At 44.4% G+C, this 27,893-nt stretch overlaps 2 protein-coding genes across 2 annotated transcripts; one reads left to right on the top strand and one right to left on the bottom strand.

The window, feature by feature from the left end:
* The first annotated feature begins 1,951 nt into the window (after nt 1-1,951).
* LOC145800604 (uncharacterized) lies at nt 1,952-22,719 on the top strand. Its single transcript, XM_082890309.1, has 5 exons — nt 1,952-2,100; nt 2,183-2,281; nt 2,490-2,741; nt 22,069-22,275; nt 22,705-22,719. The coding sequence occupies exons 1-5, from the start codon at nt 1,990-1,992 to the stop codon at nt 22,717-22,719; spliced, it is 684 nt and encodes a 227-aa protein (XP_082746435.1). The 5' UTR covers nt 1,952-1,989.
* Nucleotides 22,720-22,794: 75 nt separating this feature from the next.
* LOC145800603 (protein FAR1-RELATED SEQUENCE 5-like) lies at nt 22,795-25,674 on the bottom strand. Its single transcript, XM_082890308.1, has 3 exons — nt 24,793-25,674; nt 23,052-23,100; nt 22,795-22,925 (listed from the first exon to the last, which is right to left on the bottom strand). The coding sequence occupies exons 1-3, from the start codon at nt 25,672-25,674 to the stop codon at nt 22,795-22,797; spliced, it is 1,062 nt and encodes a 353-aa protein (XP_082746434.1).
* Nucleotides 25,675-27,893: the final 2,219 nt, after the last annotated feature.

Genomic DNA, 27,893 nt, shown 5'->3' with positions numbered 1-27,893 from the left:
AAGTTGAACACGCAGCCCAAATTTCAAATTTTCTGAACACGCAGCCCAGATAGATAGTGAACACGCAGCCCACAATTTAACTGAAAGTTGAACACGCAGCCCAAACTTCAAATTTTCTGAACACGCAGCCCAGGTAGATAGTGAACACGCAGCCCACAATTTAACTGAAAGTTGAACACGCAGCCCAAACTTCAAATTTTCTGAACACGCAGCCCAGATAGATAGTGAACACGCAGCCTACACTGATAGAAAGTTGAACACGCAGCCCACACTGATAGAAAGTTGAACACGCAGCCCAAACTTTGAATTTTTTGAACACGCAGCCCAAACTTTGAATTTTTTGAACACGCAGCCCAGATTAAATAGCGTGTAGCTTATTTCACTTCATCGGCACACAGCCCATTTCATCTCATCGGCACACAGCCCATTCATTTCATTATTGACACATGTATTCATTCTGAATGCAGGTTGGTTCTCGCAGCGTACGGGGATATGGTTCCACCGCCGCGCGGGACTGGTACGCCGAGCTCCCGGAGGCCGTTCGAGATTTGGTAGACTTGGCAGGATTCGGGGCTTTCTGCGTTGGGTTGTCCCGTTGCACTGCCAGGAGGACTCTGATGGCAGCCTTGGTAGAGAGATGGTGGGACACCACCAACTCCTTTCATTTCTCTGCCACTGGAGACATGACCATGACGCCTCTAGACTTCGCTGTGTTGACTGGCTTAGACATAGGAGGTTGGCCCATCCCCTATGATGAGGATATGGGCGAGTGGGAGGCCGTTTGGATGTATCTATTGGGGGCTCGCCCGCCTGTTGACAGGGTTTCTGGGAGAGTCCGATACACTTGGTTCTCTTCCCACTTCCGGCGGGCGGAGATGGTGCCCGAGACTCCTGAGGAGACGGAGCAGTACGCCCGTGGTTTCCTTATGTTCCTCTTCGGGACTACCCTGTTCGCCGATAGAGGGAACACAGTCGGGCTATACCTGCTGAGCGCTCTGGTTGACCTATCACAGGTCCATCGATATGACTGGGGTGGCGCCGGCCTGGCTACCCTTTACTTTTATATGAGCGCGACCTCCCGCGGGCGGGGCGATTTGCTTGGCGGGTACTGGAGAGCCTGGGAGGTACTTTTCTGTCCCCTTGATTTACATTCCTGCTTTTCATTACTTGTACATTGCACTCACAGCGCACTTTTACAGTCTGTATTTTGCTCTCAGCATTTCGTACTTACATTCTGCACTGCTTTTCTCAGTTATGTGTCTATGTATACTTCCCAGCATTAGCCCCAGAGTTGGAGGTGGCAGGGCTTCCCATGACCCCATACTCACTGGTATTCGAGGGTCCGCACCGGCCGAGGCCTCGAGAGACCCTCCTTTACCTGCGACAGTACTTTGACACTGTGCGACATTCAGAGGTACCTCAGAACTTTCAGTTCCTTTCATTTTCATCTTTGATTTGCTCTGTATATTCTCGATTTCGGATTGGTTCATGCATTTATCATCCGCAGATCACATGGCAGCCCTGGGTGTCCCTGGGTGATGGTCTCCGACTTCAGTATACCGGAGGGTCGGACATCTCCCAGTATAGGGTCCTGCTCGAAGGGCCGGTTGGCAGGGCATGGTTCCTGGGGGAACGCTTTCTGCGTCAGGTATGGGGGTATCTTTCTCAGGATCCTCCCGCAGTACCCCCAGTCAGTATGCGGACTGCTGACAGGCTCTCTTACTCGGAGGTAGTCGGCGCCATGCTGGGTAGTGATGCTTTATTATATATTGAGGAGGGGGACTACGCCACTTACCGTCACATATATTTGATGCCTCCATTGACGGGAGCTCGTATCCCGATGATGAGGCCTGCCGGTATGTCATCCTCGAGCCAGGCTCGGGCTCGGGCTGCAGACGCCCTTCTACTAGCAGGGCTGGTACATCTAGAGGTGGGAGTAGACCGTTTCCTCCGACTCCGTCGGCTTATCCTCATCCTGGATGGCCAGATATGCCCACTGAGTTGATGGCGTGGCAGTATGGGGCTATCTCCCCGACTTCGATTCCGCTAGAGCCTCCGATGCCCAGTGATCGATACGCCATTGATCCTGACTCACCGCTGGTATGCTCCGCTGTTTTTCATTCATCATTCAGACGTTTAGACATTCTTTTGTTCACTGATGATTATGAGCTCATATTTGCAGCCACCGCGAGGGTACATGGAGGAGGTGGTTGGACTGGTGGCCACACTTGAGGGCATGGTCCTGCGTAGGAAGGCACAGTTGTCTGTCGCGGGCATTCAGGTACCCTTCAGTTTTCTGGCATTTATCATACTTCTGATGACATGCTGATTTCTACTGCATCGATAGACTACTTGTGTAGAGCACATCTGACACACACCCCACTCGTACATTGCATTTACATGCACCCACTTCACGTAGCCTTTACTTGTATCTGCATCTGATGTATATATTTGGACTGGTGTATTTGAATTGAACTTTTTGTTTTCAGATGCCTTCATGGTCCGGTCAGCCGCAGGCCAGGCCACCTGGGCCTCCTTGGGGAGCTGGGCCATCTGGGCCTTTTCAGGGAGTTGGGTCACCCGGGCCTTTTCAGGGGGCGGGGCCATCTCGGCCTTCCCGAGGAGCCGGGCCATCTAGGCCTTTCCGAGGAGCTCGAGGGGGGCCTGTCCGCAGACGCAGGGCTCACGTTGTAGAGGTGGAGCCTGATGAGGAGGAGGAGGATGCTGAGGAGGAGGAGGAGGCTACTGATCGTCAGTCAGAGACATCTGCTGATGAGGGGGGCTCCGGTTTTGGTTCGGGGAACAGAGGCGGGGCTGAGGGGGATCCTGAGGATGACAGCTCCGACTCAGATGATGATGGTGCAGAGGTTGTCCCGCAAAAGAGGATAAGGAGTGTTTCTCATTCCCGCTCCCGAGGACATTGATACTGCTGTTTCCTGCTTTATTTTTCCTTTTGCTAGTAGTTTGTAGCACTTTGCACATTGTTAGGCAGTTTTATTTTTTGTGAAACTTGTACCTTTGTTTGTTGTAAAGCATGATGGAATGAAATAGCTTTTGAAAAGGTGTTTGTATTTTAAACTTTAGCATCGTATCGCATCATTTTATTTTGCACAAAAATGAAATTGAATGGGAATGCGCATTGTGTAATCACCAAGTCAGGTAGTGAACCGACGCAACAAACTAAACAACTCAACTTACTAAGATATAACAGAACCTTAGGAAGTTTACAACTCGATAAGCAAAATGCAACAACGTTGACAACGCAAATAAACAAGACTTTAAACAAAGATTGTTTAATCGGAAAGTAATGAATCGAAAACACGAAACACGTCCGCTCGACAAACAACTCGATAAGCAAAACAACAACTCGATAATCAAAACAACAACTCGATAATCAAAACGACAACAGAGTGTACTTCTGACGATCTGGGCATCGGAACGCATCCGAAACGGAGGGAGATGAAGGCCTTTGACTCTCCCGTTGCATGGAAATGCTTGAAACTTCCTCTCAAAGGGTAAAACAGAGCCAAGGGGATACACTGCAGCATTGCCGGCCATCTTTGGGAGCCGGCCGGCCATTTTTGTGGAGAGAGACAGCTGGCCGGCCAGTTTTGTAAAAAGTAAATGGCTGGCCAGCCAGAAAAGGTGGCCGGCCGGCCAGCTATTCCTGCAGCCTCCTGGTTTTTGACACGTGTCCCCGTGAATAGTGTTTTTCCATCTATAAAAGCCTCAACTTCGGGAACATTCATTTCATCTTAGTTTTAGACAAAGATGAAGGCGTTTCTCGCAGAAAATGTCACATCTTGGATTTCTTCTCTAGATGGCTCGGAAAAGCTGAATTTTCGGGGTTTCGGTTTGAATGCACTATTCACGCTGAGCCGTACTCCACTACATCTCCCTTTTCTCCATGCCGCGGCAAGGTTCTGGAACCCAGTGACGCACGTTTTTGGCTTTGGCGGCCAAGAGGTATGTCCCACTTTCGAAGATTTTCAGGTTTTGATGGAGTCTGAATGCTCTGAAGTGATCTTGCCTCAACTCCGTTTTGGTCACGCCCAGGCTTTAGGGCGGATGTGTGGGCTCACGGCGTATGATGCTCGATCTCTGATCTGCAGTGGGGAACTGGACATCCTCGGCTTGATCCATCGTTTTTCCGACGCCGGTGACCGCAGCAACCATTATTGGCAGGGTTTCCAGCAACACGCCCTCTGCTTATGTTTGTTGTCTCAGTTTCTGCTTTCCTCGGGCTTCGGCGGGGCTAGCATTCGCCTGATTGAAGTCGCCCAAGGTTTGAGAGAAGGAAAGAGCTGTATTGCCATGACCTTGGCCGAGACACTGATGGGCTTAGATTCTGTCTATCGCCGGGAGGCGACTAGGTTTGCTGGGAGTCCACTGCTACTGCAGGTAATATTTCCCACCCGACCTCACATATATATTTTGCTCACATCACTCGACCCTCAGGCTCGGTTTTTCTCACAAAACCCTTGTCTTACTTTTCTCTCATCGTACATCTCTCTGTTCTTTATTCTCTCATTTTCCATCCCTCCCCCAGGTATGGTTAATGGACAAGTTGCAGGTTGTGGACTCTTGCCCGGCCTATTCAGCTCGAGGCTACTTCTTTCGGCAGCGCCTAATCAATGCTCTTGACGAAAGGTGGTGGTTTGATTGGATGTGCAATTTGTCTGCAGACAGCATTGCTTGGCGTTGTCCTTGGCTCAACTTCCCGGCAATGAGCTATAGTATGTCCCGGCTGATTGGGATCCAATTGATTGGTCTAACCCACTGCGTATTTTATTTTCCGTTCCGGTTCCTGCGTTAGTTTGGTCATGATCAGACCTGCCGACCGGAGGGGATTGAGTACCCAGCCGCTTTCCCGATCCGGGGTGCACAGCTTGCCCGATATGCCACAGCATGGAGGACGAGAGACCTTCTGGCCCCTGCTTCTTCTTTCAGTTGCACTTTGTCCGATAAGTGCTTGGATTGGCTCAATGAGGAGGCACAGGTTGGGCCTAGCTTGGCATCAGATGCTTCGTCCAGCTCTGGGAGGGGACGCAGAGATACTTGATTCAACTATGCCCCAAATTTATTGCTTATTTAGTATTTTCAAGTTTTCTTTATGAATGTACTAAAAAAAAACAACCTCGATTGTAATGCAAGAGCAGGAGAACTCAGTTTTGAAATCAATGAAATTGAAAGTTGTGGTACTGAAAATTTTCCGCTTTTGGTCTAAAAATGGTCTTAGTCGTAAAAAGATTGATTTGAACAAAGTCAACTTTTATTAAAACTTTTCAAAACTATTTTCGATGTGGATCAGAACTGGACACGCCAAAAATCTGTCACTGAGATGCACAACCCCAGATCCCCGCAACTGGAAAGTTGCCCCTAGTCTGAAAAACAATGCGGCATTGCACGGCAACGGAAAGTTGCCCCTTGTCTGAGTAACTTTGCACCGTCGCGGCAACGGAAAGTTGCCCCTAGTCTGAACAGCACTGTACCAGAGATCATGATAAATGCTGATGGATAAAGATGACTGAGATGATCAAGATGGACAGAGTTGATCGGGGAAAAGTTATGGCTGAACTTCAAGGTGAAGTTGCCTACGTATCCCAAAGATGGGAATCAAGCCTTACGTAGTTCAGGCTAAGGTTCACTCGAGTATTTTCACTCTCCTTTTGCACTCTAACTTTTGCCAAGGCCGCCATTTGCGGGTTTTCAACCTTGCGAGCTCAGTTTTTATATTTTCTAATTTTTTGTGCTCTGACTTTTGCCTAGGTCGCCCTTTCGGGTTTTCGGCCTAGCGAGCCTCTCAAGGATAGTATTTCTTCAACTTGTCCATATTGATCGGTTGTGAGAACTCCAAGCCATCTAGATCCATCAGAACCATAGCTCCACCTGACCAGATAGCTTTGATGATGTAAGGACCAGTCCAATTAGGTTTGAACTTGCCCCTTGGGTCGTGGATGGGAGCTCGGTTGTCTTTGAGCACCAAATCTCCTTCTTTCAGATTCCTGGACTTAACCTTCTTGTTGAAAGCCCGGGCAATTCTGCGTTGATAGCCTTGGATGTGGTACAGTGCTTTCAGTCTTCTTTCATCAAAGAGCATGAGTTCTTCGAATCTGCTTTGCTGCCAATCTGCTTCGGCTATCTGGCATTCAGCCAATACTCGTAACGACGGAACCTCAATCTCAATGGGTAGAACAACCTCCATTCCATAGACCAATGAATATGGAGTTGCTCCAGTAGAAGTTCTGATTGAAGTCCTGTAGCCCCACAGAGCAAATGGCAGCTTGTCTGGCCAATCCCGGTAGGTTCCCACCATCTTCTGCAGTATATGCTTGATATTCTTGTTGGCGGCCTCAACCGCTCCGTTGGTCTGCGGCCGGTATGTAGATGACTTATGGAAAGCCACATTGTATTTCTCCAACAAGTCTACCACTTCTTTCTTGAAGTGGGAACCATTAACTGAAATTATCTCGTTTGGCACCCCGTAGCGACAGATGATGTTGTTTCTGATGAACTTTGCGACGTGCGACGCCTTCAACACCGCGTATGATTGGGCCTTGACCCACTTTGTGAAATAATCTATCGCTACTAGGATAAACTCATGCCCGTTTGACCCCTTCGGGGTAACAGCTTCGATCACATCAATTCCCCAGACTGAAAAAGGCCATGGCGAAGTCATGTTGTATAGTTTTGACGGCGGGATGTTCATGCGATTTGCATGGATTTGACACTTGTGGCATCGCCGAACAAAGCTAATACAATCCTCTTCCATGGTTGACCAGTAGTAGCCCTGTCTGAGGATCTTTCTAGCCAGCATTACTCCATTCATGTGTGCACCGCACTCTCCCCCATGGATGGCTTCCATCAGGCGTTTCGACTCTTCAGCTTCTACACAGAGCTTATGCATTCCCAGATGACCCCTTTTGTATAGCTTACCCCCGCAGATAATGAACTGAGCGGCCATTCTTCTGACGGCCCTCTTGTCCTTGGCATTTGCCCCTAGTGGATACGTCTCCTTTTCCAAGAAGTTCCAGATGTCGTAATACCAGGGGTTGCCGTCTTGAACCTCATCTATGGCGGAAATCGACTCGTATGCTGGCGCAAACTTCTGATCAATAATGACTGGACGCATCCGGACTCCGGACGGGATGTCTATCATAGAAGATAGAGTTGCTAGTGAATCTGCAAACCTGTTGTTCTCTCTTACGAGGTGGGTGAAATTTAGCTTCTCAAACCGAGGAATTAGCAGATCCAAGGTTTGGTGGTAAATTATCATCCTTTCCTCCTTGACTTTCCAATCTCCTTTTGCTTGAGACACAACAAGGTTTGAGTCCCCAATGACGTCCAACCGTCTTGCCCCTAGTTCCAGGGCTGCTTCCAGGCCAGCAATACATGCCTCATACTCTGCCTCATTGTTCGAGACTTTGAACTGAAGCTTGAATGCTAAAGGGATACGGGAATCGTCAGGTGCTATCAGCAACACCCCTATCCCATACCCATACTGGTTTGACGCTCCGTCAAAGTACATCGTCCAAGTTTCATCTTCGACATGTAGAATGGCTTCATCTAGGAATAGATATTCAACCGCTTCATCCCCCTCAACCGGGTGGTCGGCAAGGAACTCTACTACCGCTCTACCTTTTACTGACTTGCGCGTTACATGCTTCAAATCAAATTCGGAGAGCAACAGCAGCCAACGAGCTAGCCTACCCGTAAGTGCTGGTTTCTCGAAGAGATATTTGATGGGATCCAAACGCGAAACCAACATTACAGAGTGAGCTAACAGGGAGTGCCGCAGCTTCCTGGTTGCCCATACCAAGGCCAAACAAGCCTTCTCCAGCGGTGTATAGCGGGTCTCGTAATCCAGCATCTTTTTGCTCAGATAGTAGATGGCTCTTTCCACTTTGTCTTTTGACTCCTACGCGAGCATGCAGCCCATGGTAGTCTCAGTTACCGAAAGGTACAATATCAACGGTCTCCCCGGCTCTGGTGGTGACAACACGGGCGGGTTCTGTAGATATTCTTTGATCTGCTCAAAAGCTGCTTGACATCGGCTGTCCCATTGGAATTTCTTTCCTTTCTTCAGGAGACCAAAAAGTGGTTCACAAGTCAAGGTTAATTTAGAAATAAACCGTCTTATGAATTGCACCTTACCCAGAAAGCCTCGCACCTCCTTTTCAGTCCTTGGTGGTGGCATTTCTAAGATGGCCTTGATTTTGGAAGGGTCGACCTCGATGCCCCTTTGTGTAATCAGAAACCCTAGCATCTTCCCTGCTGTAACACCAAACGTGCATTTCTGGGGATTCCGTCGTAGCCGAAACTCTTTGATCCTTTGAAAGAATTTTTGTAAGGCGGTGTAGTGGCCCTCTCTATCTTTGGACTTGACAATCATGTCGTCCACATACACCTCGACCTCTTTATGGATCATATCATGCAATATTGTAGTTGCTGCCCGTTGATACGTAGCTCCAGCATTTTTCAACCCGAATGGCATCACTCTATAACAATATGTACCCCACGGGGTAGTGAACGCAGTCTTCTCCCGGTCTTCGGGTGCCATTACTATCTGATTATAGCCTGAGAAACCATCCATAAATGAAAGCAAGGCGTGTCCTGCCGTGAAATCCACCAATTCGTCAATATGTGGCAAGGGAAAGTCGTCCTTCGGACTGGCCCTGTTCAAATCTCTGAAGTCTACACAGACCCGAATTCTGCCGTCCTTCTTTGGCACCGGAACAATGTTGGCCAACCAAGTTGGGTATTCAGATACCAGCAGGAACCCTGCGTCAATTTGCTTGGTGACCTCTTCCTTAATTTTGAGGGACCAGTCCGGGCGAATCCTTCTGAGTTTCTGTTTGACAGGGCGGGCCTCGGGATCAAGAGGGATCCGGTGCTGTACAATCTCAGGATCGATTCCAGGCATGTCTTCGTAGGACCACGCGAAAACATCTTTGAAATCTTTTAATAAAGCGACTAAGCACTCGCGCTCCTTTGAAGACAACGTGGACCCGATCTGGACCAGCCGCGGGTCCTTCTCAGTACCAACATTCACAGTAGTGATTTCATCCATTAAAGGTTTAACAAATCTTTCCTGCTCTTGATCAATTAATCGTTGCAAAACTGGGGGAATTTCTCCCTCGTTGTTTTCATCAAAATTTTGAAAATCCTGATTTAAGCAATAAATCAAAGGCACAGAAAAATACTCGGAAACCACATCCACATCATTCTCATTAAATATTTCCAAGCCGTCAGATTCCTCTGTTACAACAGACTCAAAAGAAAATGAAAATGACGACCTAGACAGGACTGTGGCATCCGGGTTATCACTCCCAGGAATACCGGACTCAGACTCAGTCGAGCTGGAATCTGATTCCGACGCACAAGATTCGGTAGAATCAGATTCCGGCTCACTACCTGACCCGGAACTGCTAGATAAAAAGCCTTCTTCATATTGCCAGATGAGAGAAGGTGCGATAGATGCATCCAAGATCGGCGCTGGAAAGCCTGCAGCTATTTCATCTCCAATCATAGAAACCGAAGAGTTATCCCCCAAGCACTCTTGGCCGATCGGAGGATCTGATAGTAGACATGCCAGTGCTACCCCCATTTCAAGCTCTGTGCTCTCAGAATCCACTGCTTCACACTGCTCAGCCTCAGTTGGTGGGTCTGTCTGCGCTTCGGCAACGTCATCCCCAGATAATTGTATGTCGAAGAAGATTTCAAAACCAGGCACGCGTTTCCCCTCCGCGTTTAGCCATGGCTCCGGGAAGCCGCAGAATGGAAAATCTTCCCCCTCCCGGACGAAGCGTCCGTTTAAGGTACCCCAGATGGGCCTATGCATTAACTCAAATGGCTTCCCGGCCTTCTTTGCCCTGGCCCTTCCGGCCATTTCCTTTCCTTTCCTTACCCAGTCTTCTTTGGTGGGCAGATAACCCAGTCCAAAGGCGTGAGGGTTGTGTGGCACTTCGGCCAACACTGAGACGCCCTTCCGGCCGCTTCTCCCTAATCCCATCCCGGGGGTATGTTTTAGCTTGTTCATGAGGTAGATAGATTGAGCACTAACGTACATGCCCTCATTCACAGCCATGACATTCTGCACCACTTGAGCCTCGGCCAAAGTGAACCCCGACAAAAACACATCCTCCGTGCCGTGCTCGATCTCCAAGACAGGTGTGGACACTTCCGGCGGCGGGTGGATTGATGAATTCCCGAAAACGATCGCTACCCCTTTCCCGTGGGGGTACTTTAGCATCTGATGTAGAGTGGAAGAGACTACTTTGACCTGGTGCAACCACGGTCGCCCCAAAAGGAGGTTAAAGGTTGCGAGAACGTCCAAGATATGAAATTCGATGTTGTGTTGTCCTGGACCAACCTTGGTTTGAATTTTAACAGTCCCCATCACTTCTCTGCTGGTATTGTCGTATGCTCTGATCACTTGGGTGGTTGGGACGAAGTCCACGGGTTTCAACCCGATTGCATATGCCGTTCTGGTTGGGCAGACATTAATCGCAGACCCGGTATCAACAAGTACCACCGGTATCCACTTATCTCTACATTCCACAGAGATATAGAGAGGTTTGTTATGACTTGTGCCCTCAGGCAGTAGTTCCTTGTCCGAAAAGGTTAATGCCGAGGAACCTCCTCCCGGAAAAACCAGTCCAACCAGCTGTTCAGGCGTGGTGTCTATGGAGAGTTTGGACTTGTCCATAGCAGATAGGACAGCTTCTCTATGTACTCGTGATGCCATTAGCAGTCCCCAGATGGAGATGTCTGCTTGTATCTTTTTTAACTGTTTCAGCACAGCTTCCTCTTCAATCTGCTTCTCCTTCTATTTTTCCGCTTCTCTATCTTTCCCGGATGCCTCGGGTTGGTCCAGGTGTGGGGGTTTGAAATACCGCCCACTTCTTGTCATATGGTCAACCTCATCGAGGTACCAAGTGTCATCCGGTTGATTATTTCCCCAGTCTTCATCCGTGTGGGCAAGACATAAGTCATCGTCTTCCCACCACATTCCATCGGCAGCCAACAGACACCTGTCTGGCTCCAGTTTAGTTGTACTCGCAGTATTCCCTGTCCACATGCTCGCAGCATTCTCTATCTTTGTGCACACAGCACTTTCAGTCCCCTCAGGGCCCTTAGCTTTCCTAATTCTCTCAGCCTCCTCAAACGTTTCTCGTTCCAGTTGCATCAGTACAGCTGGTTGTTCGACAATTCCCGTATCCTTAATGCCCAAATCTCGAGCGGAATTCTTAGCACCGGCGCTCTCCGGCGATACAACTTGACTTTCGGCCATTCCGGCCACAACTGATACTTCTGCCCCTGCCGGGCTCTGTTCTGGTTGGGCTTCCCCCACTACATCTGGTTGATCCTCGAGCCATCCAGTGGCCTCCGTTGATCCCTCATAATCGTACCAGTTGATTGACGTATCCCCCAGTTCCTGGTCATCGAAAAATTGCAAGTTGGCAAAGTCCTCCTCTACGGCTGTTAGATCATCTGCCCATAGCCCAGATCCATCCCCCCGGATCATGCATAGCTCTCCTGTCTCTGGCAATTCTATACCTAGCCCAATTCAGCTCGTTGATAGGATGTACTCGCTTGGATCATAGGCTCCCTCAGCAAAACTCTGTCTAGTCCCAGATTCAACAATCTCATTCTCTCCCAAAATCTTCCTTGCCCCGTCTTTGACGGTCACCACCATCGGTTCTGGTTGGGTTTTGGAGATGTCCACCATGCACAAGAAGTCAGTGCAATCGGGGAGGAGCACCTCCGGCTTGGGTAGGTGGGTGGGCGTAATATAGATGCTAGGATCGTAAGATGCGACCCCAGTCTGGATAAAATTAATTCTGTTGGGAGGAGGAGCTTGGTTATGTGGTGGGAGAGGGTTGGTTGTGACATTGGGTTTATCAGGAGGCGCGATCACCTGTTTGTCAATAAGATCCTGGATCTCATGACGCAATCTGTAACAACGGTCGGTGTCATGACCGTGTTGTTGGTGATACGCGCAGTACTTTGCTGGGTCATAAGAGGGGGGGAGTGGATTCGGTAATGGCTTTGGCTCCAGGGGTTTCAAATGATTTTTTCTGATCAATATTCCCAGAACTTTGGTCAGGGGCATATATAGTGGGGTAAAGGTTCTTTGGCCTCGCGGTTGGAATCTGTTGGTTTGTGTGTTACTTCCGGACGCGCCGGAGAAGGGTGTGGCAGCCATGGGCCTTGGAGGGGGAGGGGGAGTGGTGGTGACCATACTAACTTCCGAGGCTCTCGTATTTGCAGCGCCACTCGGGCCCGCATTGTTGTTACGGTTGAAAGTCCTCCTCGGTTGCTCCCTGTCGTGGTCAAACAGACCTTGTTTCATTGCGTCTTCGATTTGCACCCCCATCTCATGTAAATCTGCGAAAGTAGGAAAGGGGACGACAATCATTCTCTGCATCAACTTTGGGTGGAGATTGCGCACAATCATCCGGATTTAATCTTTGTCCGTGGGCCTTAAAGTCATCATTGATGCCTTTGCCCTCCATCGGATCACAAAGTCCGAGAAAGTTTCCTTGGGCTCTTGCCTTGTCGTTTCGAGATCACGAGTTGTAATCTCGATCTGAGTGTTGTATGAATATTGCGTGACAAAGGCCTCAGCCATTTCATCCCAATTCTTCTTCACTTCATCTTGTAACTTTGCGTACCAATGGGCGGCCACACCCGACAGGGTTCGACCGAATAATGAAAGCTTCTGTGGTCGTGTTAGGCCCATTGGCCGCAAAATGTCTGCAAACAGTCGGAGGTGGACCATGGGGTCGCCGGTCCCGTCAAAGCGGTCGATTTGTGGCATTTTGAACCTATCGGGGAGTGTTACGGCCTCCTCGGTATATCCGTCTTCGATATCCGGCATAGCCTTGACCCCTTGGGATTTCTTGAAGAGCTTCTCCAGTTTGCTCAATTTCAGAGCTGTATGATCAACCTCGAACTCGAAGGGAGAGTCGGGGCGATTGGGTGCATGGACCTTGGACAGTTGTGGTGGAAGCGGGGGTGGAGCTGGCCCCGTTGGAAGATTCGTGTCCTCTTGTAAATTTTGGACATTCGGCAGGGTATTCTGGGCATTTGGTGGGGCGTTCTGAACAGTAGGTGCCTGCTCAGGTAATGGAGCCCCTGCCGGAGGAGGGATTTGGTGTGAAGCAGACGCTGTATTCTGCTGTTGCAGTCTGGTAATCAGCTCAGCCTACTGGGTCATAATCTCGGATTGTTGCTTGGCGAGTTCATCCCGGCGAACGGCATCCTGTTGCATGGCCCGCATGGTTTCCTGCATTTGGCGCATCATTTCCTCAACTCCTGTTGGTGCCGTCATACTGTTTCGATTTGTTTGAACTACTGGCAGATCTGTCTCAATGGGGATCTCAATCCGACTGTCCACTGATGGGGGAAACCACTGTTCTGGTGATCTCTGTTCAGATACACTGCGCTTTTTCTGCTTCCTTCTGGTAACAGGGGGTAGAGAATAGAACACTGGCTGTCCGTCGATTAGATCCTCAGATCGATGGAGTCGATGACCTCGTGTCCAGAGTGCTTGGGAAATGCCTGCTGGGTTGGAAACAATTGTGCTAAAACTGACCTAGCAAAAGATAAATAAAACGAAAAGGAAATAAATAAACAGATAAACGGACAGCATAACAGCTTAAAATAAAATGCATGACATACAGCCGGGCATAACAACACACAGTCAATAAGCTGAATACATACTGTCCTCAAACACTGATTATTACGCCTGTATCACTGTCCCTTAAAATAGAATCTGATATCCGCAGATAGCTGATTCTCAAATACTGGCTGATGCCCGCAGGCCTGATACCCATAATACCGAACTGATGCCCGCAGGCCTGATGCTGACAATACTGAACTGATGCCCGCAGGCTTGATACTCAAACTCATATACTGATCTGATGCCCGCAGGCCTGATACTGACAATACTGAACTGATGCCCGCAGGCTTGATGCCCAAACTCATATACTGATACATGCATTCCTGTAGAGACGCACTCTAAAGCACATAACAGATAAGTGAGAGCCAAAACACCCCTATGTTGGGGTAGGGTTTCCCTGTCTTATTTTTTCAGGAGCTAGGGTTTCACTACGCACACAGCGGTTTCAAACAACCTATAAACGGGTAAGCAACCTGTCCTAATTTGGAATGGTCACTATGGATCCGAATATGCACTAGGTCAAATGGTCAAAGAGGGTGCCCCGGTAAAACTGGGGTTTGTGTTCCCATACTGGCAGAGCCCACAACCGGTCAGCCTTATGGTCATGCCTTGACAAGACAAGCCTCCGGCAAACCGTTCAGGAATAGCAGATGGCAAACACGGTGTCCTAGGCGCACCAATGCAAATGCAATGCAAAGAAACACACAAGTGTATCAAAAACAGATATCATGAGTTCGAGTCAAGTTCTCTAAGTCCCCAGCAGAGTCGCCAGAAAACTGTAACAAGCCCGCGGGGGACCTCGCTACAGCTCGGACTCGATTTTGTAGTCACGGTTCTAAGTCTGAACCAAAGAGTCCAAATCCGGCAAATCGTTTTGAGAAAACAGATTTTTGAAAGAAGTGCCAAACATGGACTGCTTTGCCAGATACAGAGTCGCCACCTAAATATTTTATTTTGGGAAATTTAGGAAACCCTGACTCGGTGCCAAAAGGCTACGTGTCCGTCATCACCAAAGTTGCCTCGGCTCGGGAACTTGGGTACGATTGGGGAAGGTCACTTCGTGAGCACCCCCGCTCGCCCGATCAAAGATCGGCCTCTACTAACCATGATATCTTTTTTGAAAACATTGTGAGTTCTTATTCCGGTTATTAGCCTAGGTTACTATGTGATGCGCACAGCATACAAGTATAGACTGAGTCGCCTGAATTGGAACAAAACATTTCATGTTCGCTTTTTTGAAAATGGTTTGCTACCCGCAGGTAGGCTTGAAACATTTGATGATTCATCCCAATTTAAGTAACCCAACCTTCACCCACAGGCATTCAGGCAGTTATATCACATAAGCAATTAGCCTCATGGTAAGCATGCTATTCATGGCATTCACTCACATGCATGCAAGGATGCTAAAGCGTAGAACTTACCGAGTACTCCAAGCCAAAATAGAAACTACGTTAGAAATCATGCATGATCCTAAGTATACAGAAATGCCTAATGCAACACATGCAAAATGCAATTATAGCAGGCTCGGCTATCCTAAGATGGCATATGAAATGCTACAACTATCATGTATTCAATTTGGAATTGAAAGTACAATGCAGTTAGTATGATGCGCCGAGCCCGGTGCATGCAAAACTAATGAATGAATGCAAACATGCTGTCATACTGTATGCTAATTGAAACATGCCCTAATCTAACCATCATAAGCGGATAAATAAAAGGGAGAAAGACGTGGGGTTGGAAGACATACATCACACTCACCCACACTTATTACAATTATGCCCTCGCGTAGAGGGTCCGAATAAATAATACAGTCCGAATATTACAGTCCCGAATAAAAGAATAGTACAGTCCAAAATGTTACAAAATCCTAATTAATTAACAAATTAACTAAGAAAATAAATAAAACTGGCATGCAAGCCAGGACTGCCTTGCTTCTGATGGATGATGCATGTCCGGGTTGTCTTGCGCGGAAATCCCCCGGAATGCCCCAATTAGCCTCTGTTTACACCTGTTCTTGAAATGCGCGCCAAACTCCGGAAGTTTGCTGATTCTTCATTTTACTGCAACAGAGAGCAGGAAAGGGGCATAGCAATGTATTTCACAAATATATGCATGCCTCGATCCTCGTGCCACCAATCACGCATACCGAGGCATGATGGCAGAGGAGTCGAATTGCACAACTTAATATAGAATGAATGCACATGAAACACAGCTAAAACCTAACTCCATCATGGATAATCCGGAGTGTCGGTGACTGGGGAATTGAGATACATTCCGTCACTCGGAGTACGAAATGTACCTCGTTTCCCGTGTCCGGGCTAACTCCTATTTCGAACACGATGCAATATGCATGACGTGCATGAAATGCAACTAAGATACAATCCTAACATACACAATGCTGTGAAAATGAGATGCCTCGAAATGCGTGCACACGGGCACGCAAACCGAGAAAATGACAGAATGCAACACGATGTAATATGCATGACATGCATGAAATGCAACTAAGATACAATCCTAACATGCACTATGCTGTGAAAATGAGATGCCTCGAAATGCGTGCACACGGGCACGCAAACCGAGGCGATGGTATATGCAATGCAAGTGACTAAAATGGCATGGAAAATGTAACATGGACTTATACTAATATGGGAGAGCCTCAGCCACACTCACATGAGAAGTCGGTAGGTAAAAATGAAGTGCCTCGAAATGCGTGCACATGGGCACGCAAACCGAGGCAATGGTATACGTAATGCGAATGGCCTGAAAACATGATATGGGCTTATACCAACATGAGTGAGCCTCAGCCACACTCACATAGGATACTGATGGATGAAAACGAAGTGCCTCGAAATGCGTGCACACAGGCATGCAAACCGAGGCGATGGATACGCAATGCAAATGACATGGAAACATGATATGGGCTTATACCAACATGAGTGAGCCTCAGCCACACTCACATAGGATACTGATGGATGAAAACGAAGTGCCTCGAAATGCGTGCACACGGGCACGCAAACTGAGGCAATGCAAAAATGCGATGCGATGGCATGAAAACATGATATGGGCTTATACCAACATGAATGAGCTTCAGCCACACTCACATAGGATGCCGGTGGATGAAAACGAAGTGCCTCGAAATGCGTGCACACGGGCACGCAAACCGAGGCGATGCAAAAATGCGAACTATGATATAGAAATGGAAAGTAATCATTCTAATGGAATTTCAGCACCAAAATATGGGGGAAAACAGTCCCGAAATGAGGCGAAATGACACCAAATGCATGAAATAGTCCCGAAATACGATATTAGGTACCCGGAATGGCCTATAGCTATGCCAAACATGCACAATATGGACATGCAATGCAAAGACAGAAGCTAGACAGTCCCAAAAAAGGCATTTTCACAGTTATAAACATGGCCAAACAGCAAGCATAGGTATGGCAAAAATGGCATGCAAGAATAGGGGCCAAGAGAGGGGTAATGAAGCAAGTGATATAAGCAAAATCCAAACTGAAAAATTTCCTTCTACAACATTGAAGAGGGACCAAAAATATGAATATTTACAGTATATGACAAGCCTCAAATCAATATAAAAATATGCTAAAAAAAGGCACAAGATTGAGACTCAAAAGGTGCTATAGCATGAAGTATACAAAATAATCATCAAACAGAAAAAAAATGTTAATGAAACATGAAGTATAGGCCAAAATAAGGCCACTTTCAGTTCGGACCAAGGTCCAAAAACAGAAGCAAAGGGGGCTGCCGATTTATGCAAAAATGGGGCCAAATAAGGGATATAACTACAAGTGGCACATGGAGGCACCAAATGGTGAGGGGCCCTTCAAAAATGTTGATGAAGGGCCCAAAATAAGCACATTCACAGATTACATCATGCTCAAAAACAGATTACTCATGGGCCAAAAATAGCATGCAAGATTATGACATATAGGAGGATCAATGAAGCAAGTGCATCATGGAGGGCTCAAACAGGGTTGAGCCCTTAATGAAAAGTGAAAATGAGCTCAAAAGAGGGCCCCTTTCAGTTAGGGCCGGAGCTTGAAACAAAAAGCATATGGGGCTTACAAATGGATCAAGAAAAAGGGTCAAAGAGGAGAAATGTTACTCACCCTTGAAGACTAAAGATTTTGTGGCTTCTTGGACCAATTTGCAGCTTCTTTAGCCTTTGAGAAGCCCTCCTTGTTGCTGGAAATGAAGTGGTGATGGTAGAGCTTGGTGGTGTAGAAGAAATGGTGATTAGGGACTTGGAAATTTTCAAGGAAATGAGAGGTATAGAGAGGGATTTGTGTATGGAAGCTTGAAGATGATTTTTTCTAACCCCAACATATGATGCCACTAGCTGGTTATAAGGGCCAAAAAGGGGGTGTAAAGGTGGGGGAAAAGGAGACAAACTTTCCCCCACAAAATATCCCCCGGATAAAGATATTTTCTGGGGGATAAAGCCCCACAGCTGTAAAGTGAACAGTGCAAGGAACTCGGCCGGCCAGTTACTTTTGCTGTAGGTGGCCGGCCGGCCACACCCCCTAGCCGGCCGGCTAGGGGTCAAAAGGGTCAAACAGATTTAGTGGCCGGCCACCAACTGATGGTGTCCTCCTCTCTGTGTACATCACAATCCTGTGGTTAAAAGTCCAAGAAAGTGGGTCCAAGGGGTTCAACATTAGCCCGGAAAGAGGGGTTCAAAAGGGTCAGGTGGAATTACTGGCCGGCCACCAATTTTTAGGGTCCTCTCATGTGTGTACATCACAAATATGTGGTTTAAAGTTCAAGAAAAAGGGTCCAAGGTGTTCAACATTAGCCCGGAAGGAGGGGGTCAAAAGGGTCAAGTAACATTAATGGCCGGCCATCATTTTTCAGGGTCCTCCCATGTGTGTACATCACAAATATGTGGTTCAAAGTTCGAGAAAATGGGCCCAAGGTGTTCAACATTAGCCCGGAAGTGTGAAAAACGGGCGTCGGAGGGCGTCGGAGGATGTATAACTGGTTGCTGCAACAATTACTGGCCTCTCACCCTTCAGTGACCTCCCCGGTGATAAAACAGAGGTACCTGCCAAAAATGAACGAAAACCGATGCAAAACGAATGTTCGGGGGCCAAAACGCGCAGTTCGAGGTCCCGAAAATGGGCTGTTAAGCACCGAAAGTGGCATTCGGCCACGAAGTGGGTTTCTCAGACCCCAGTGTCCCTCAAAAGGGAGAAAATAGGAAGTATGCCAAAAACCGGAGCAATAGGAGATGGTTAAGCGGTCCCGAACCGAGGCACACGGCCTGACGGCTCCGAAAACCGAAAACCAGACTCCGAAATGGGAAAAATGGCCTGCGGCCACAAAATGTAGCCCACGGCCACTGAGAGATGATCTACTAGACCTCTCCCTCCCCTCAGGAAAAGAAATCGAGAAAACCGAGCCTGGTTCGCAAACCGAGGCAAAGCACAAAAGAGGGTTCGGAAGTCCGGAGGCAGGGCTCACGGCCACGACTCTAAAACTTCTGAACGAGCACAACATGCAACATCACCAAGCGCTCTTAAGGTCGGTCAAAAATGGGGTGTCTACACATGTCTTTCTGAAGATATCACCTAGACGGGGATTGATGAGGTTTGGGAAGAGCGGGAAGTTGTCCCTTCGGTTCATTGGTCCTTTTGAGATCCTTGAGAGGATTGGCGAGGCTGCCTATCGTTTAGCCTTGCCACCGCAGTTGTCCGGAGTACATGACGTGTTTCATGTGAGTATGCTTCGGAAGTATGAGCCGGATCCATCACATGTGTTGGATTGGACCGATTTAATGGTTGATGAAGATGTCTCGTATGAGGAGAGACCGATTCGAGTCTTGGATAGGCGGGATCAAGTTTTGCGAGGCAAAACCATCCCTTTGGTCAAAGTTTTGTGGAAGCATCACGGAGTGGAGGAAGCCACTTGGGAACGTGAGTTGGAAGTCCGCGAGAAATATCCGGATCTGTTTATAGATGCTTGAGCATATGTAGTTTATTTGTAATATTAGACCTTAAGTGTATTGAATATAACTTAGGTTGTGAAACATGGTTTATGTTTTTGATTGATGGAAGCATTTTGAAACTTGCCTTATAATGGAAGTTTAATGGAATATTGTGTATGTAGAAAATATTATTGAATTGAAAGGGAATGCATATTGATAATACAAATTGAAATATATGTGGTTTTATATATTGCGTGATGCCTTTGGATAAGAGATGGAATGACTGGTATTGGGTCAAATTGTTTAAATATCGTAATGTCATATTGTTGGAGATTAAGGAAAACCTGTTTTGTTTGAAAACTTATGCTTAATTTTGGGGACGAAATTCTTTAAGGGGGGGAGGTTATAGCGATCCCGGTTTCCCTTTTTTTTACTTGTTATATACAGACTTAGGTTCCGTGGAGCTGGTTGTTGAGAGTATGTTGTTTGCACCCTTTAATCCTTATTTTGAGTCTTGGGTTGTGTTGGGAAGATTTGGAGCAGGTTGGTTGAGCTTAGGAACCAAGTCTAGTTGCCCAGATTTTGGCTTGTCCGCTCGAGCGGGGGTTTGGACGCTCGAGCGGGGAATACACCCATCCAGTATGTCCTGTGTAGTATTGGCCGCTCGAGCGGGGGATTGGACGCTCGAGCGGGAAGTCGTGAGTGACGCTCGAGCGGGGAGTTGCGAGCTCGAGCGGGGACCTGTCTGCAAAAACTTCTGGGAGTGTGCATTCGCTGCTCGAGCGGGAGTTTGGCCGCTCGAGCGGGAGTCTGTGAGTGGCGCTCGAGCGGGGGTTTCCACGCTCGAGCGGGGCGACTGGTATAAAAATCCGAGATCCGACTTTTTGGATCATTTTTCATCTTCTTTTTGATTTTAAAACCCTAGAACCGTTTTCTCCCTCTCCCTACACACCTTCTCTCTTAGGTTTGACCTACTTAGAGTGTATTTCTACCCTAAGTTCTTTGTTAAAAAGATAGAGTGGGTCGAGGGCTTCCGTTTAATCTGAACAATCTTGGGTTTGGAGCACTTTGGTTTTTCGTCATTTTCTCCATTCGAGTTCTTCGCTTCGAGGTAGGGATTTCCTACTCCATCTTATAAGTTTTGTTATAAGTTTTTGGTATTTTGATACGTTGGGAATACTTTGGTAATTTTGGGAAAAACCCTAGTTGTAATAATGAATTAATTTGTATAATTAATTTCAGGAAATTGGGGATTTTGGTTAAATTCATGAAATCGAGGAATTCATTAATTAAATGGTGTAGTTGTATAATTTAAATCACTTACCTATTGAATTGTTGATGTATTTATTTCCAGTCTAGAAATAACTGTTTGGGGCTATCGGTGGAGGATAGTCGTGTTTGTTGTAGACATTGTATGTGGATTAGGGAAAATTGAAACTAATCAAATTGTTTAAGTCATAAATTTAGACTATTGAATTAATACAGAATATACATGTATTGATTGAGCATTGCATATGCATATTGTTTGGGAGGAGATAGGGGATGTACTCCACGGTTTAGGGGAAAATAGGGGATGGACCTCTAAACCGGATTTATTGTTTGGGAGGAGATAGGGGATGGACTCCATTAGCATCACTTTTATGTGTGCTTATTAAATTGAAGTGTTTTTACATGTTATTGATACAGCACTAAAATGTGTATCAAATGAGAAGCATGAAGTGTTTTGATATGAGCCTGAGTCTCATCTGTGTTGTTAATATTGGAAGTAATGTGAATGTGATATATAGTTCACTGTTGTAAGTTTGGCCAGGTTCTGAGCCATATTGATAATCAAGGGAATTGAAACTTGTCATAGACATTAGTGTTATGAAATAGTAACAAGTTATAATTGATTATCTTGGTTAACCATCTATTGAATGCTATAGCTTTATTCAATGCTTATATTTGGTTTAGTATTTTTCTATTGGGATGTGGCTCACCCTTTATGGGAACATCATTTTCAGGTTCAGGTGATAAGCTACCTCCAAGGACTTAGCTTGGAAGAATTCGATTTTTTTTTTGGATTTTGAAGACTTGTCTTTAGTTATTTGTTTTTATTTGAGATTACATGTAAACATTCAAGCCAAGGGCTTAACTTGTAAATGAGTTAGTACTCATTCTTTTGTGTCCAAGTGTTAGCTTGGAAAGATGTAAGCCCTTAGGGCAGTTATTTTGATGTTACATGTGATGTCTTTTAATAAAAGTACTCTGATGAATAATTCAAATGATTCGTTTTCTTTTATTAATGCATGTTAATGTTATGTATGTTATGGGTTTAATTTGAGGGCGTTACAGTTTGCCCAAGAAAATATGTAAGTACCTGTTATATAAATGAATCTGTTACTTTTTACAAATTTCATTTGTCCTTTATTGATTAACTGATTCTTGTCCATTGTAGACTTCGAACGACCACTGCAATTACTTCAAGTGGTTCGCAGATAATGACGACGACGACGACGACATTACCTCATCAATCCGTGCCAATGCTGGACCTCGGACAGATTCAAGAACAGAAGAAATTAATGATCTAAGGACAAGGCTTGGTGAGCGTGATAGAAGGCTTCAAAGGATTGAGAAGATCTTCAAAGAAATGACTTATGTCATTGTATTTTGTGTATTTTTGTAATTTACCATGTAAATGACTCAGTTCTTAGGTTTTGGAACATGCTATGAATGTAATCTACTTTTCTACTTGTTTTGTAATTTTTTTTTTTGGTGCTTAAAAATCTGATGGTTTGCAAAAACAAGTGTGTAACAGGTTTGTTTGAGATGAAATGTTGAATGAACAGTTTGTGAAATCTATTGAATTATGTTGGTTGCTTAACAGTGTGTATTATATGTGATGGTTTGAAAATGTTGAATGTCGTATAACAGGTTTCTGAAATGTTGAATAATGTTGAATGTTGAAATGTTGAAATGTTGAAAATGTTGAATGTTGTATAACAGGTTTCTGAAATCTATTGACAATGTTGAAATGTTTAATGTTGTATAACAAGTTGTTGTATTATATGAAATGTTCAATGTTGTATAACAGGTTTCTGAAATTTAGGTTGTTCATTGAAGTACCTTTCTCACAAAATTGAAGGTGTAAATAATCCTTCAATAATAACAGCAACCTCATGGCTTACTGCCCTCCTGATCCTTCACCATATGAACGGTACTCCCTTCTCCAATATCCAATTCTCCCCAACTGAAGACCTTCACAAGCAGCCAACAATGAAACATTCCCTTCATACACACCTACCATACTGAATCCTACATGAATTGCAAATACACTAAAGTCCTTAACTCTTACATTATACAACATTGAACATTTCATATAATACAGCAACCTGTTATACAGCATTCAACATTTCAACATTTTCAATAGATTTCAGAAACCTGTTATACAACATTCTTTAACTTCCTTCCCAAAGCAGAATTTTAAAATCTGCAACAGTTTAAAAATCTGCAGCATTATAAAAGCTTATTCTATGTCTTGCCTTGCATCATCCAGACAAAGCAGAATTTAAATCTGTCAAAGCTACAAACAGAGATACTGCAACTCTAATTCTATTTCAGCAAAAAAATCTGCAACAGTTTAACTCTATTTCAGCAACATTTCAACTCTATTTCAGCAAATTTTCAGCAACATTTTAACTCCATTTCAGAAAATTTTCAGCAACATTTCGTCAACTCTATTTCAGCAACATTTGAGCATTATTCAAGCAACATTTGAACCCAAATTTGAGCAATATTTCAACCAAAGTTTCAGCAACATTTGCACAGAAATTTCAACAAACATTAAGCAAAAATTAATCAAACTTTCATCAACATTTGAACAGAAATTTCAGCAAAAATTAAGCAACAATTGAACCCAAATTTCAGCAACATTTCAGGGATGGTATCAACAAATTTTTAGCAACAGTTTCATGAAAGGTTTTCAATATTACATATCCAACAAAAAATTCACAAAAATTCCCAAAACGAAATAACGCTAAGATGTTGACGTGTGATCCATATGCCCATGCCCATGCCCACGACCACGACCACGACCACGACCATATAGTACCAACAAAAGAAATAAAATAATATTACATCAAAGGAACCATAAAATAAATTGAAACTTTAAATGAATGAATGACAAAATAAAAGATGAAAGGTGAAAAATAAATTACTTCACTACATGCGGGACTATTTGAGGCTTGCAAGTGATAACTACTTGCATTGTTAAGCAATGCTTGATAGGTTCCATGGACGGAATACATCGATGGCATGGAAAAATGCATATTGTGATGAAGAAAACTTGGCTGCAATAATAACAAACACATATCAATTTAAAATGATAATAGTCACCTACAAATCTCTACTAAAACTTCTTATTAAACTAACTTACATCATAGGCGGGATACATAAATTGAGACGAAGAAGCTCTAACTTTAGGAACATCATAGGCGAGAATGGAGGAAGTTGAGGAGCACTTGAAAATAAAGGAGCCGACTGAGGAAATAAGGGACGTGCTTCAGGAGCACTTGCCGAAAATAAGGGAGGAGTTTGAGGACTAACAGACATGGAAGTTTGAGAAGCATTATGTGAACTTGTTTTATTTTTCTTTGGTAATGCAAGCTCCAAACCACCTTTTATCCGCCTTCGTCCCTTGCTAGTGCACTCTCTTCTCTTGAGTCCTTTTGCTTGAACTACATTTTTATTCGCTACACCATCCACTTCAAAGCTTTCGGGGGGGGGGGCTTTCTTCTTGAATAGTATCTGAACAAGGCATATTGAATTTTGTGCTTAATATGGTTTCAATGTCTGCAATTAATTCATCCGCTTTCTCGACCGTCAAATTATATGTTTCCTCACTTTCAGAAGCTCTACACATTACTGATCTGAATATTGCCATCAATGACCTATAACGTGAAGTTTGATGCAATCTTGCATCAACCTGAATATCATGCCTACACCTATCTTTCGCATTTTCAGATCTTGTTTTTTTAGTCCATCTCTTCAGAATATATTGTGAAGGAATCTCTTTGAATTTGAGTCTTTCTCTAAGGATCTTCAAACAATGACTGCACAAAATGCCCTTCATTTCAAACTTCCTACAATTGCAAGTGACTGAATCATCACACTCCTACCTCACCTTCCTCACCTTTATACCATCACTATCAAGAACAGTATAAACGGTACTCTCACCATCATTTTCAATTTCTTCAATATTTACTTCAAGGGACTTGACATACTCATCCTGAAATTCTTCAAAAATTTTATTTGTGTAAACATCTGCAGCTTGCTCCATAATCTTCACTTTAATATTCACCCTTGGCAACTTTTGGCATAGAGCATGTTCGGCTTGTAACTCTTTGTACCTCTTCTCAGACAGAACTCGATCAAAATGCATGAAAAATTGCATTAAGTTATGATCAGATTGAATGAAATCCTTCAAGAAAGCATTAAAGAATTCACTAAGTTGGGTGCTACTCATGCCCGCACCCCATGCATTTCTAACATATGGCCAACCCCATTTTTCGTTCACCCCAAATGTTAACTTCAACCAATGATTATCTCTTACTTCATACTTGTCAAGCATTTCCTCCCATTTTAACGTAAACTCTTCCTCATCCTCAATGTCGTACATAAACGTAGATGAAACACTCTTCATCCCCTTATCCTTCACAGCCTTATCCTTGAAGATAGAATTTGCATGCCTTAATGCATTTTGCATCAAATGCCAAGTGCAAAGGCGGTGGGTTGTGTTAGGCATGACAATAGGTATGGCCTTAGCCATTGCAGCATCCTGATCCGTAAAAATTATTTTTGGAGCCTTACTTGACATTGCCTCCAAGAATCTTCTAAAAAGCCATACAAAAGAATCAGCGGTCTCATCATACATCAAAACTGCACCAAATATCACAGTTTCCCTATGATGGTTAAATCCAACAAAAGACGCAAATGGTCTATGTGCACTATTTAACTTGTAAGTAGTGTCGAAAGTCACAGCATCACCAAATTGCCCATAATCCATGCTCATCTGAGCATCGGCCCAAAATATGTTTGTAATCTGCTCCTCGTTATCTAATTGGACCGAGTAAAAAAAAGATGGATTCTTCAATGATTTGTCACGAAAATATTACAAAATGCTACCTGCCTCCCCATATGCTAAACTGTTTTGCCTCTTCGTTTTCAAATAATTTTTTTGGTCTAGTTTTGTGAACCTAAGTGACTCCCTTCCACCAACTTCATTACCCATGAGCTCAAATGCAGCATTAAGACGGATTCCAAATTTTTCGGCTAAATCTATTTCGGTTGCCTGTGATGCAGATATCTTCCTTTGGGATGGTAACATATGCGTACATTCTGTTGGTACAAAGATATGATTATGTTGTTTAACAAAATCACTAATAATAAATTTCTACATATTCCTATCCCACTTAATGACAAGTCGGGCTTGACAACCAGTCCTCACTTCCTACCTAGGATTTTTTGTTAATGGATCTCGCTTGTTGACAACCCAAAATCTCTCCTGATTACAAACAAATTACCGTGAAGTGATTTGCCCCTCTTTGCTCTTGTTTACATAACCCCTTCTAATACTAAAGCCCAACCTTCCTCCATAATTATTATAGAAATCATATGCTTCTTGTTCTGTATCAAATGTCATGCGAACTCTAGGCTCCCAATCACACTCACCCCCATCATTCTCATGATTGTTAGGTTTCATATCAATGTGTCAAGTTACTTAAAAAATAAAGAAGTGCTCAATATTAGCATAAAAACTGTAAATTATGTTTGCAAAATAATACAGACTGAATAAGATAATCAACGAATAAAAGAAATTAGATAATCAAGGCAAACAAAAAAAATAGAAATTAACAAAAACCAAATGCCAAGTGCAATATGCTATCTTTGTGGTTAGAGTTCCAGTAATAAACTTCATTTCAGGAGGGTCAAACTTTATCAATAAAGTAGGATAGAAGAGAAATAAAAAGAGTGGATGCCATTTATATATGAATGGAATTTGGGCTATGATTAATGTCAAATAATTTCTTTTGCCAGTATTGCTTGGTGGAGAAGGGCACAAATGATACATTTTGCATTAACTATAAAACTTGAAGAATGAGCCTTAACTCTTATGAGCCTATAACAAAAACTATAGAACGTCATAACAAGTTTCTAGCTTGTATGTTTGTTATAGAGATTTATCTACACAATATGTTTGTCAAGTTTCATTTTACTTGAAATTCTATCAGAAGAAGAAAGAAGCACCTATAAAACACATTGAGGAGCAATCCCATTGAAAAAAAAAATTGCTGCTTGCCCTCAGAAATTGCTGAACCTTCTCAGATGTTGCCAGTGGTGGACGTTTCTTTATATGTTCCCTCAACCCAATTAATAAATATTTGATAAAAAATACATGTAATAACTACAAAGAAAAACAATGACTACACGGAAACTTCAGGATGTAAATTGCCTATGTCCACTTAAGAAACAGGAAAAAAAAAAAAAAAAAGTTTGACAGAGAAATAATCTGGTTAGATTTGCATACAGAGATGGGAGAGCTTCACGTTGACTTACATATGCATACAGAGCTGAACCCATTTTTTCCCTAAGGTTGCATATACTGTGTGTATATATATATATAATGTATAATGTATATATATATATATATATATATCTCTTATCACAGGGATTGAGCAATATATATCAGCAAGATTCAAGCAAGATTTGTGTGGAACAATATATATCAGCAAGATTTTAGCAAAAAAGGCAAACATAAAATTATACATATAATATAATCACCTATATTTTCTTCAAACAGTTGGAGCAGGGCCAACGGCCACGGCGGCGGTAGGACAGTGGGGACGGCAGGACGGCGGCGACGGTGGGGCAACAGGATGCTCTTCGCGACGGCCAACTCTTCTTCGCTCTCTCATTCTTTCTTTGATTCTTCCGGCCGTCCGTATAGCCATCTGTATACATATGGAGGGAATTTTGAAATCGATATTGAAACCCCTAATTCTTTTTTTTTTTTTTTTTTTTTCAAAATACTCACTAAAACGACGTCATTTTGATGAGTATTAATATCAGCCGTCCAATTATCCACTTTAAGAGATCACTCTAGAGGATTACTCTAGAAGATCCTTACGCTGCTTGACTAGTGTGTTCCAAAGATTTTTGCTTTGCCTAGCTTATATGAAAAATGTTGGACCCTACTTTAAATGCTATATTAATTATTGGTGTGTT

The sequence above is a fragment of the Camellia sinensis genome, chromosome 10 (genome assembly GCF_055761805.1).
Source record: "Camellia sinensis isolate YWXY chromosome 10, ASM5576180v1, whole genome shotgun sequence".
NCBI lineage: Eukaryota > Viridiplantae > Streptophyta > Magnoliopsida > Ericales > Theaceae > Camellia > Camellia sinensis.
The sequence above is the reverse complement of the archived record's forward strand: the minus strand, read 5'-3'. Positions and strand labels throughout refer to the sequence as shown.

Excerpts from the sequence above, each read along its gene's own strand:
- LOC145800604 (XM_082890309.1), top strand. The coding sequence starts at position 1,990 with ATGCCCACTGAGTTGATGGCGTGGCAGTATGGGGCTATCTCCCCGACT. Across the intron at positions 2,101-2,182 it reads TTGATCCTGACTCACCGCTG|CCACCGCGAGGGTACATGGA; the intron begins GTATGCTCCGCT and ends TCATATTTGCAG. Across the intron at positions 2,742-22,068 it reads ATGCTGAGGAGGAGGAGGAG|ACTTCGAACGACCACTGCAA; the intron begins GCTACTGATCGT and ends TGTCCATTGTAG.
- LOC145800603 (XM_082890308.1), bottom strand. The coding sequence starts at position 25,674 with ATGGATTATGGGCAATTTGGTGATGCTGTGACTTTCGACACTACTTAC. Across the intron at positions 23,101-24,792 it reads ATGGTATAAAGGTGAGGAAG|ATTTTAAAATTCTGCTTTGG; the intron begins GTGAGGTAGGAG and ends AAACTGTTGCAG. Across the intron at positions 22,926-23,051 it reads TAAAGAATGTTGTATAACAG|GATTCAGTATGGTAGGTGTG; the intron begins GTTTCTGAAATC and ends CAATTCATGTAG.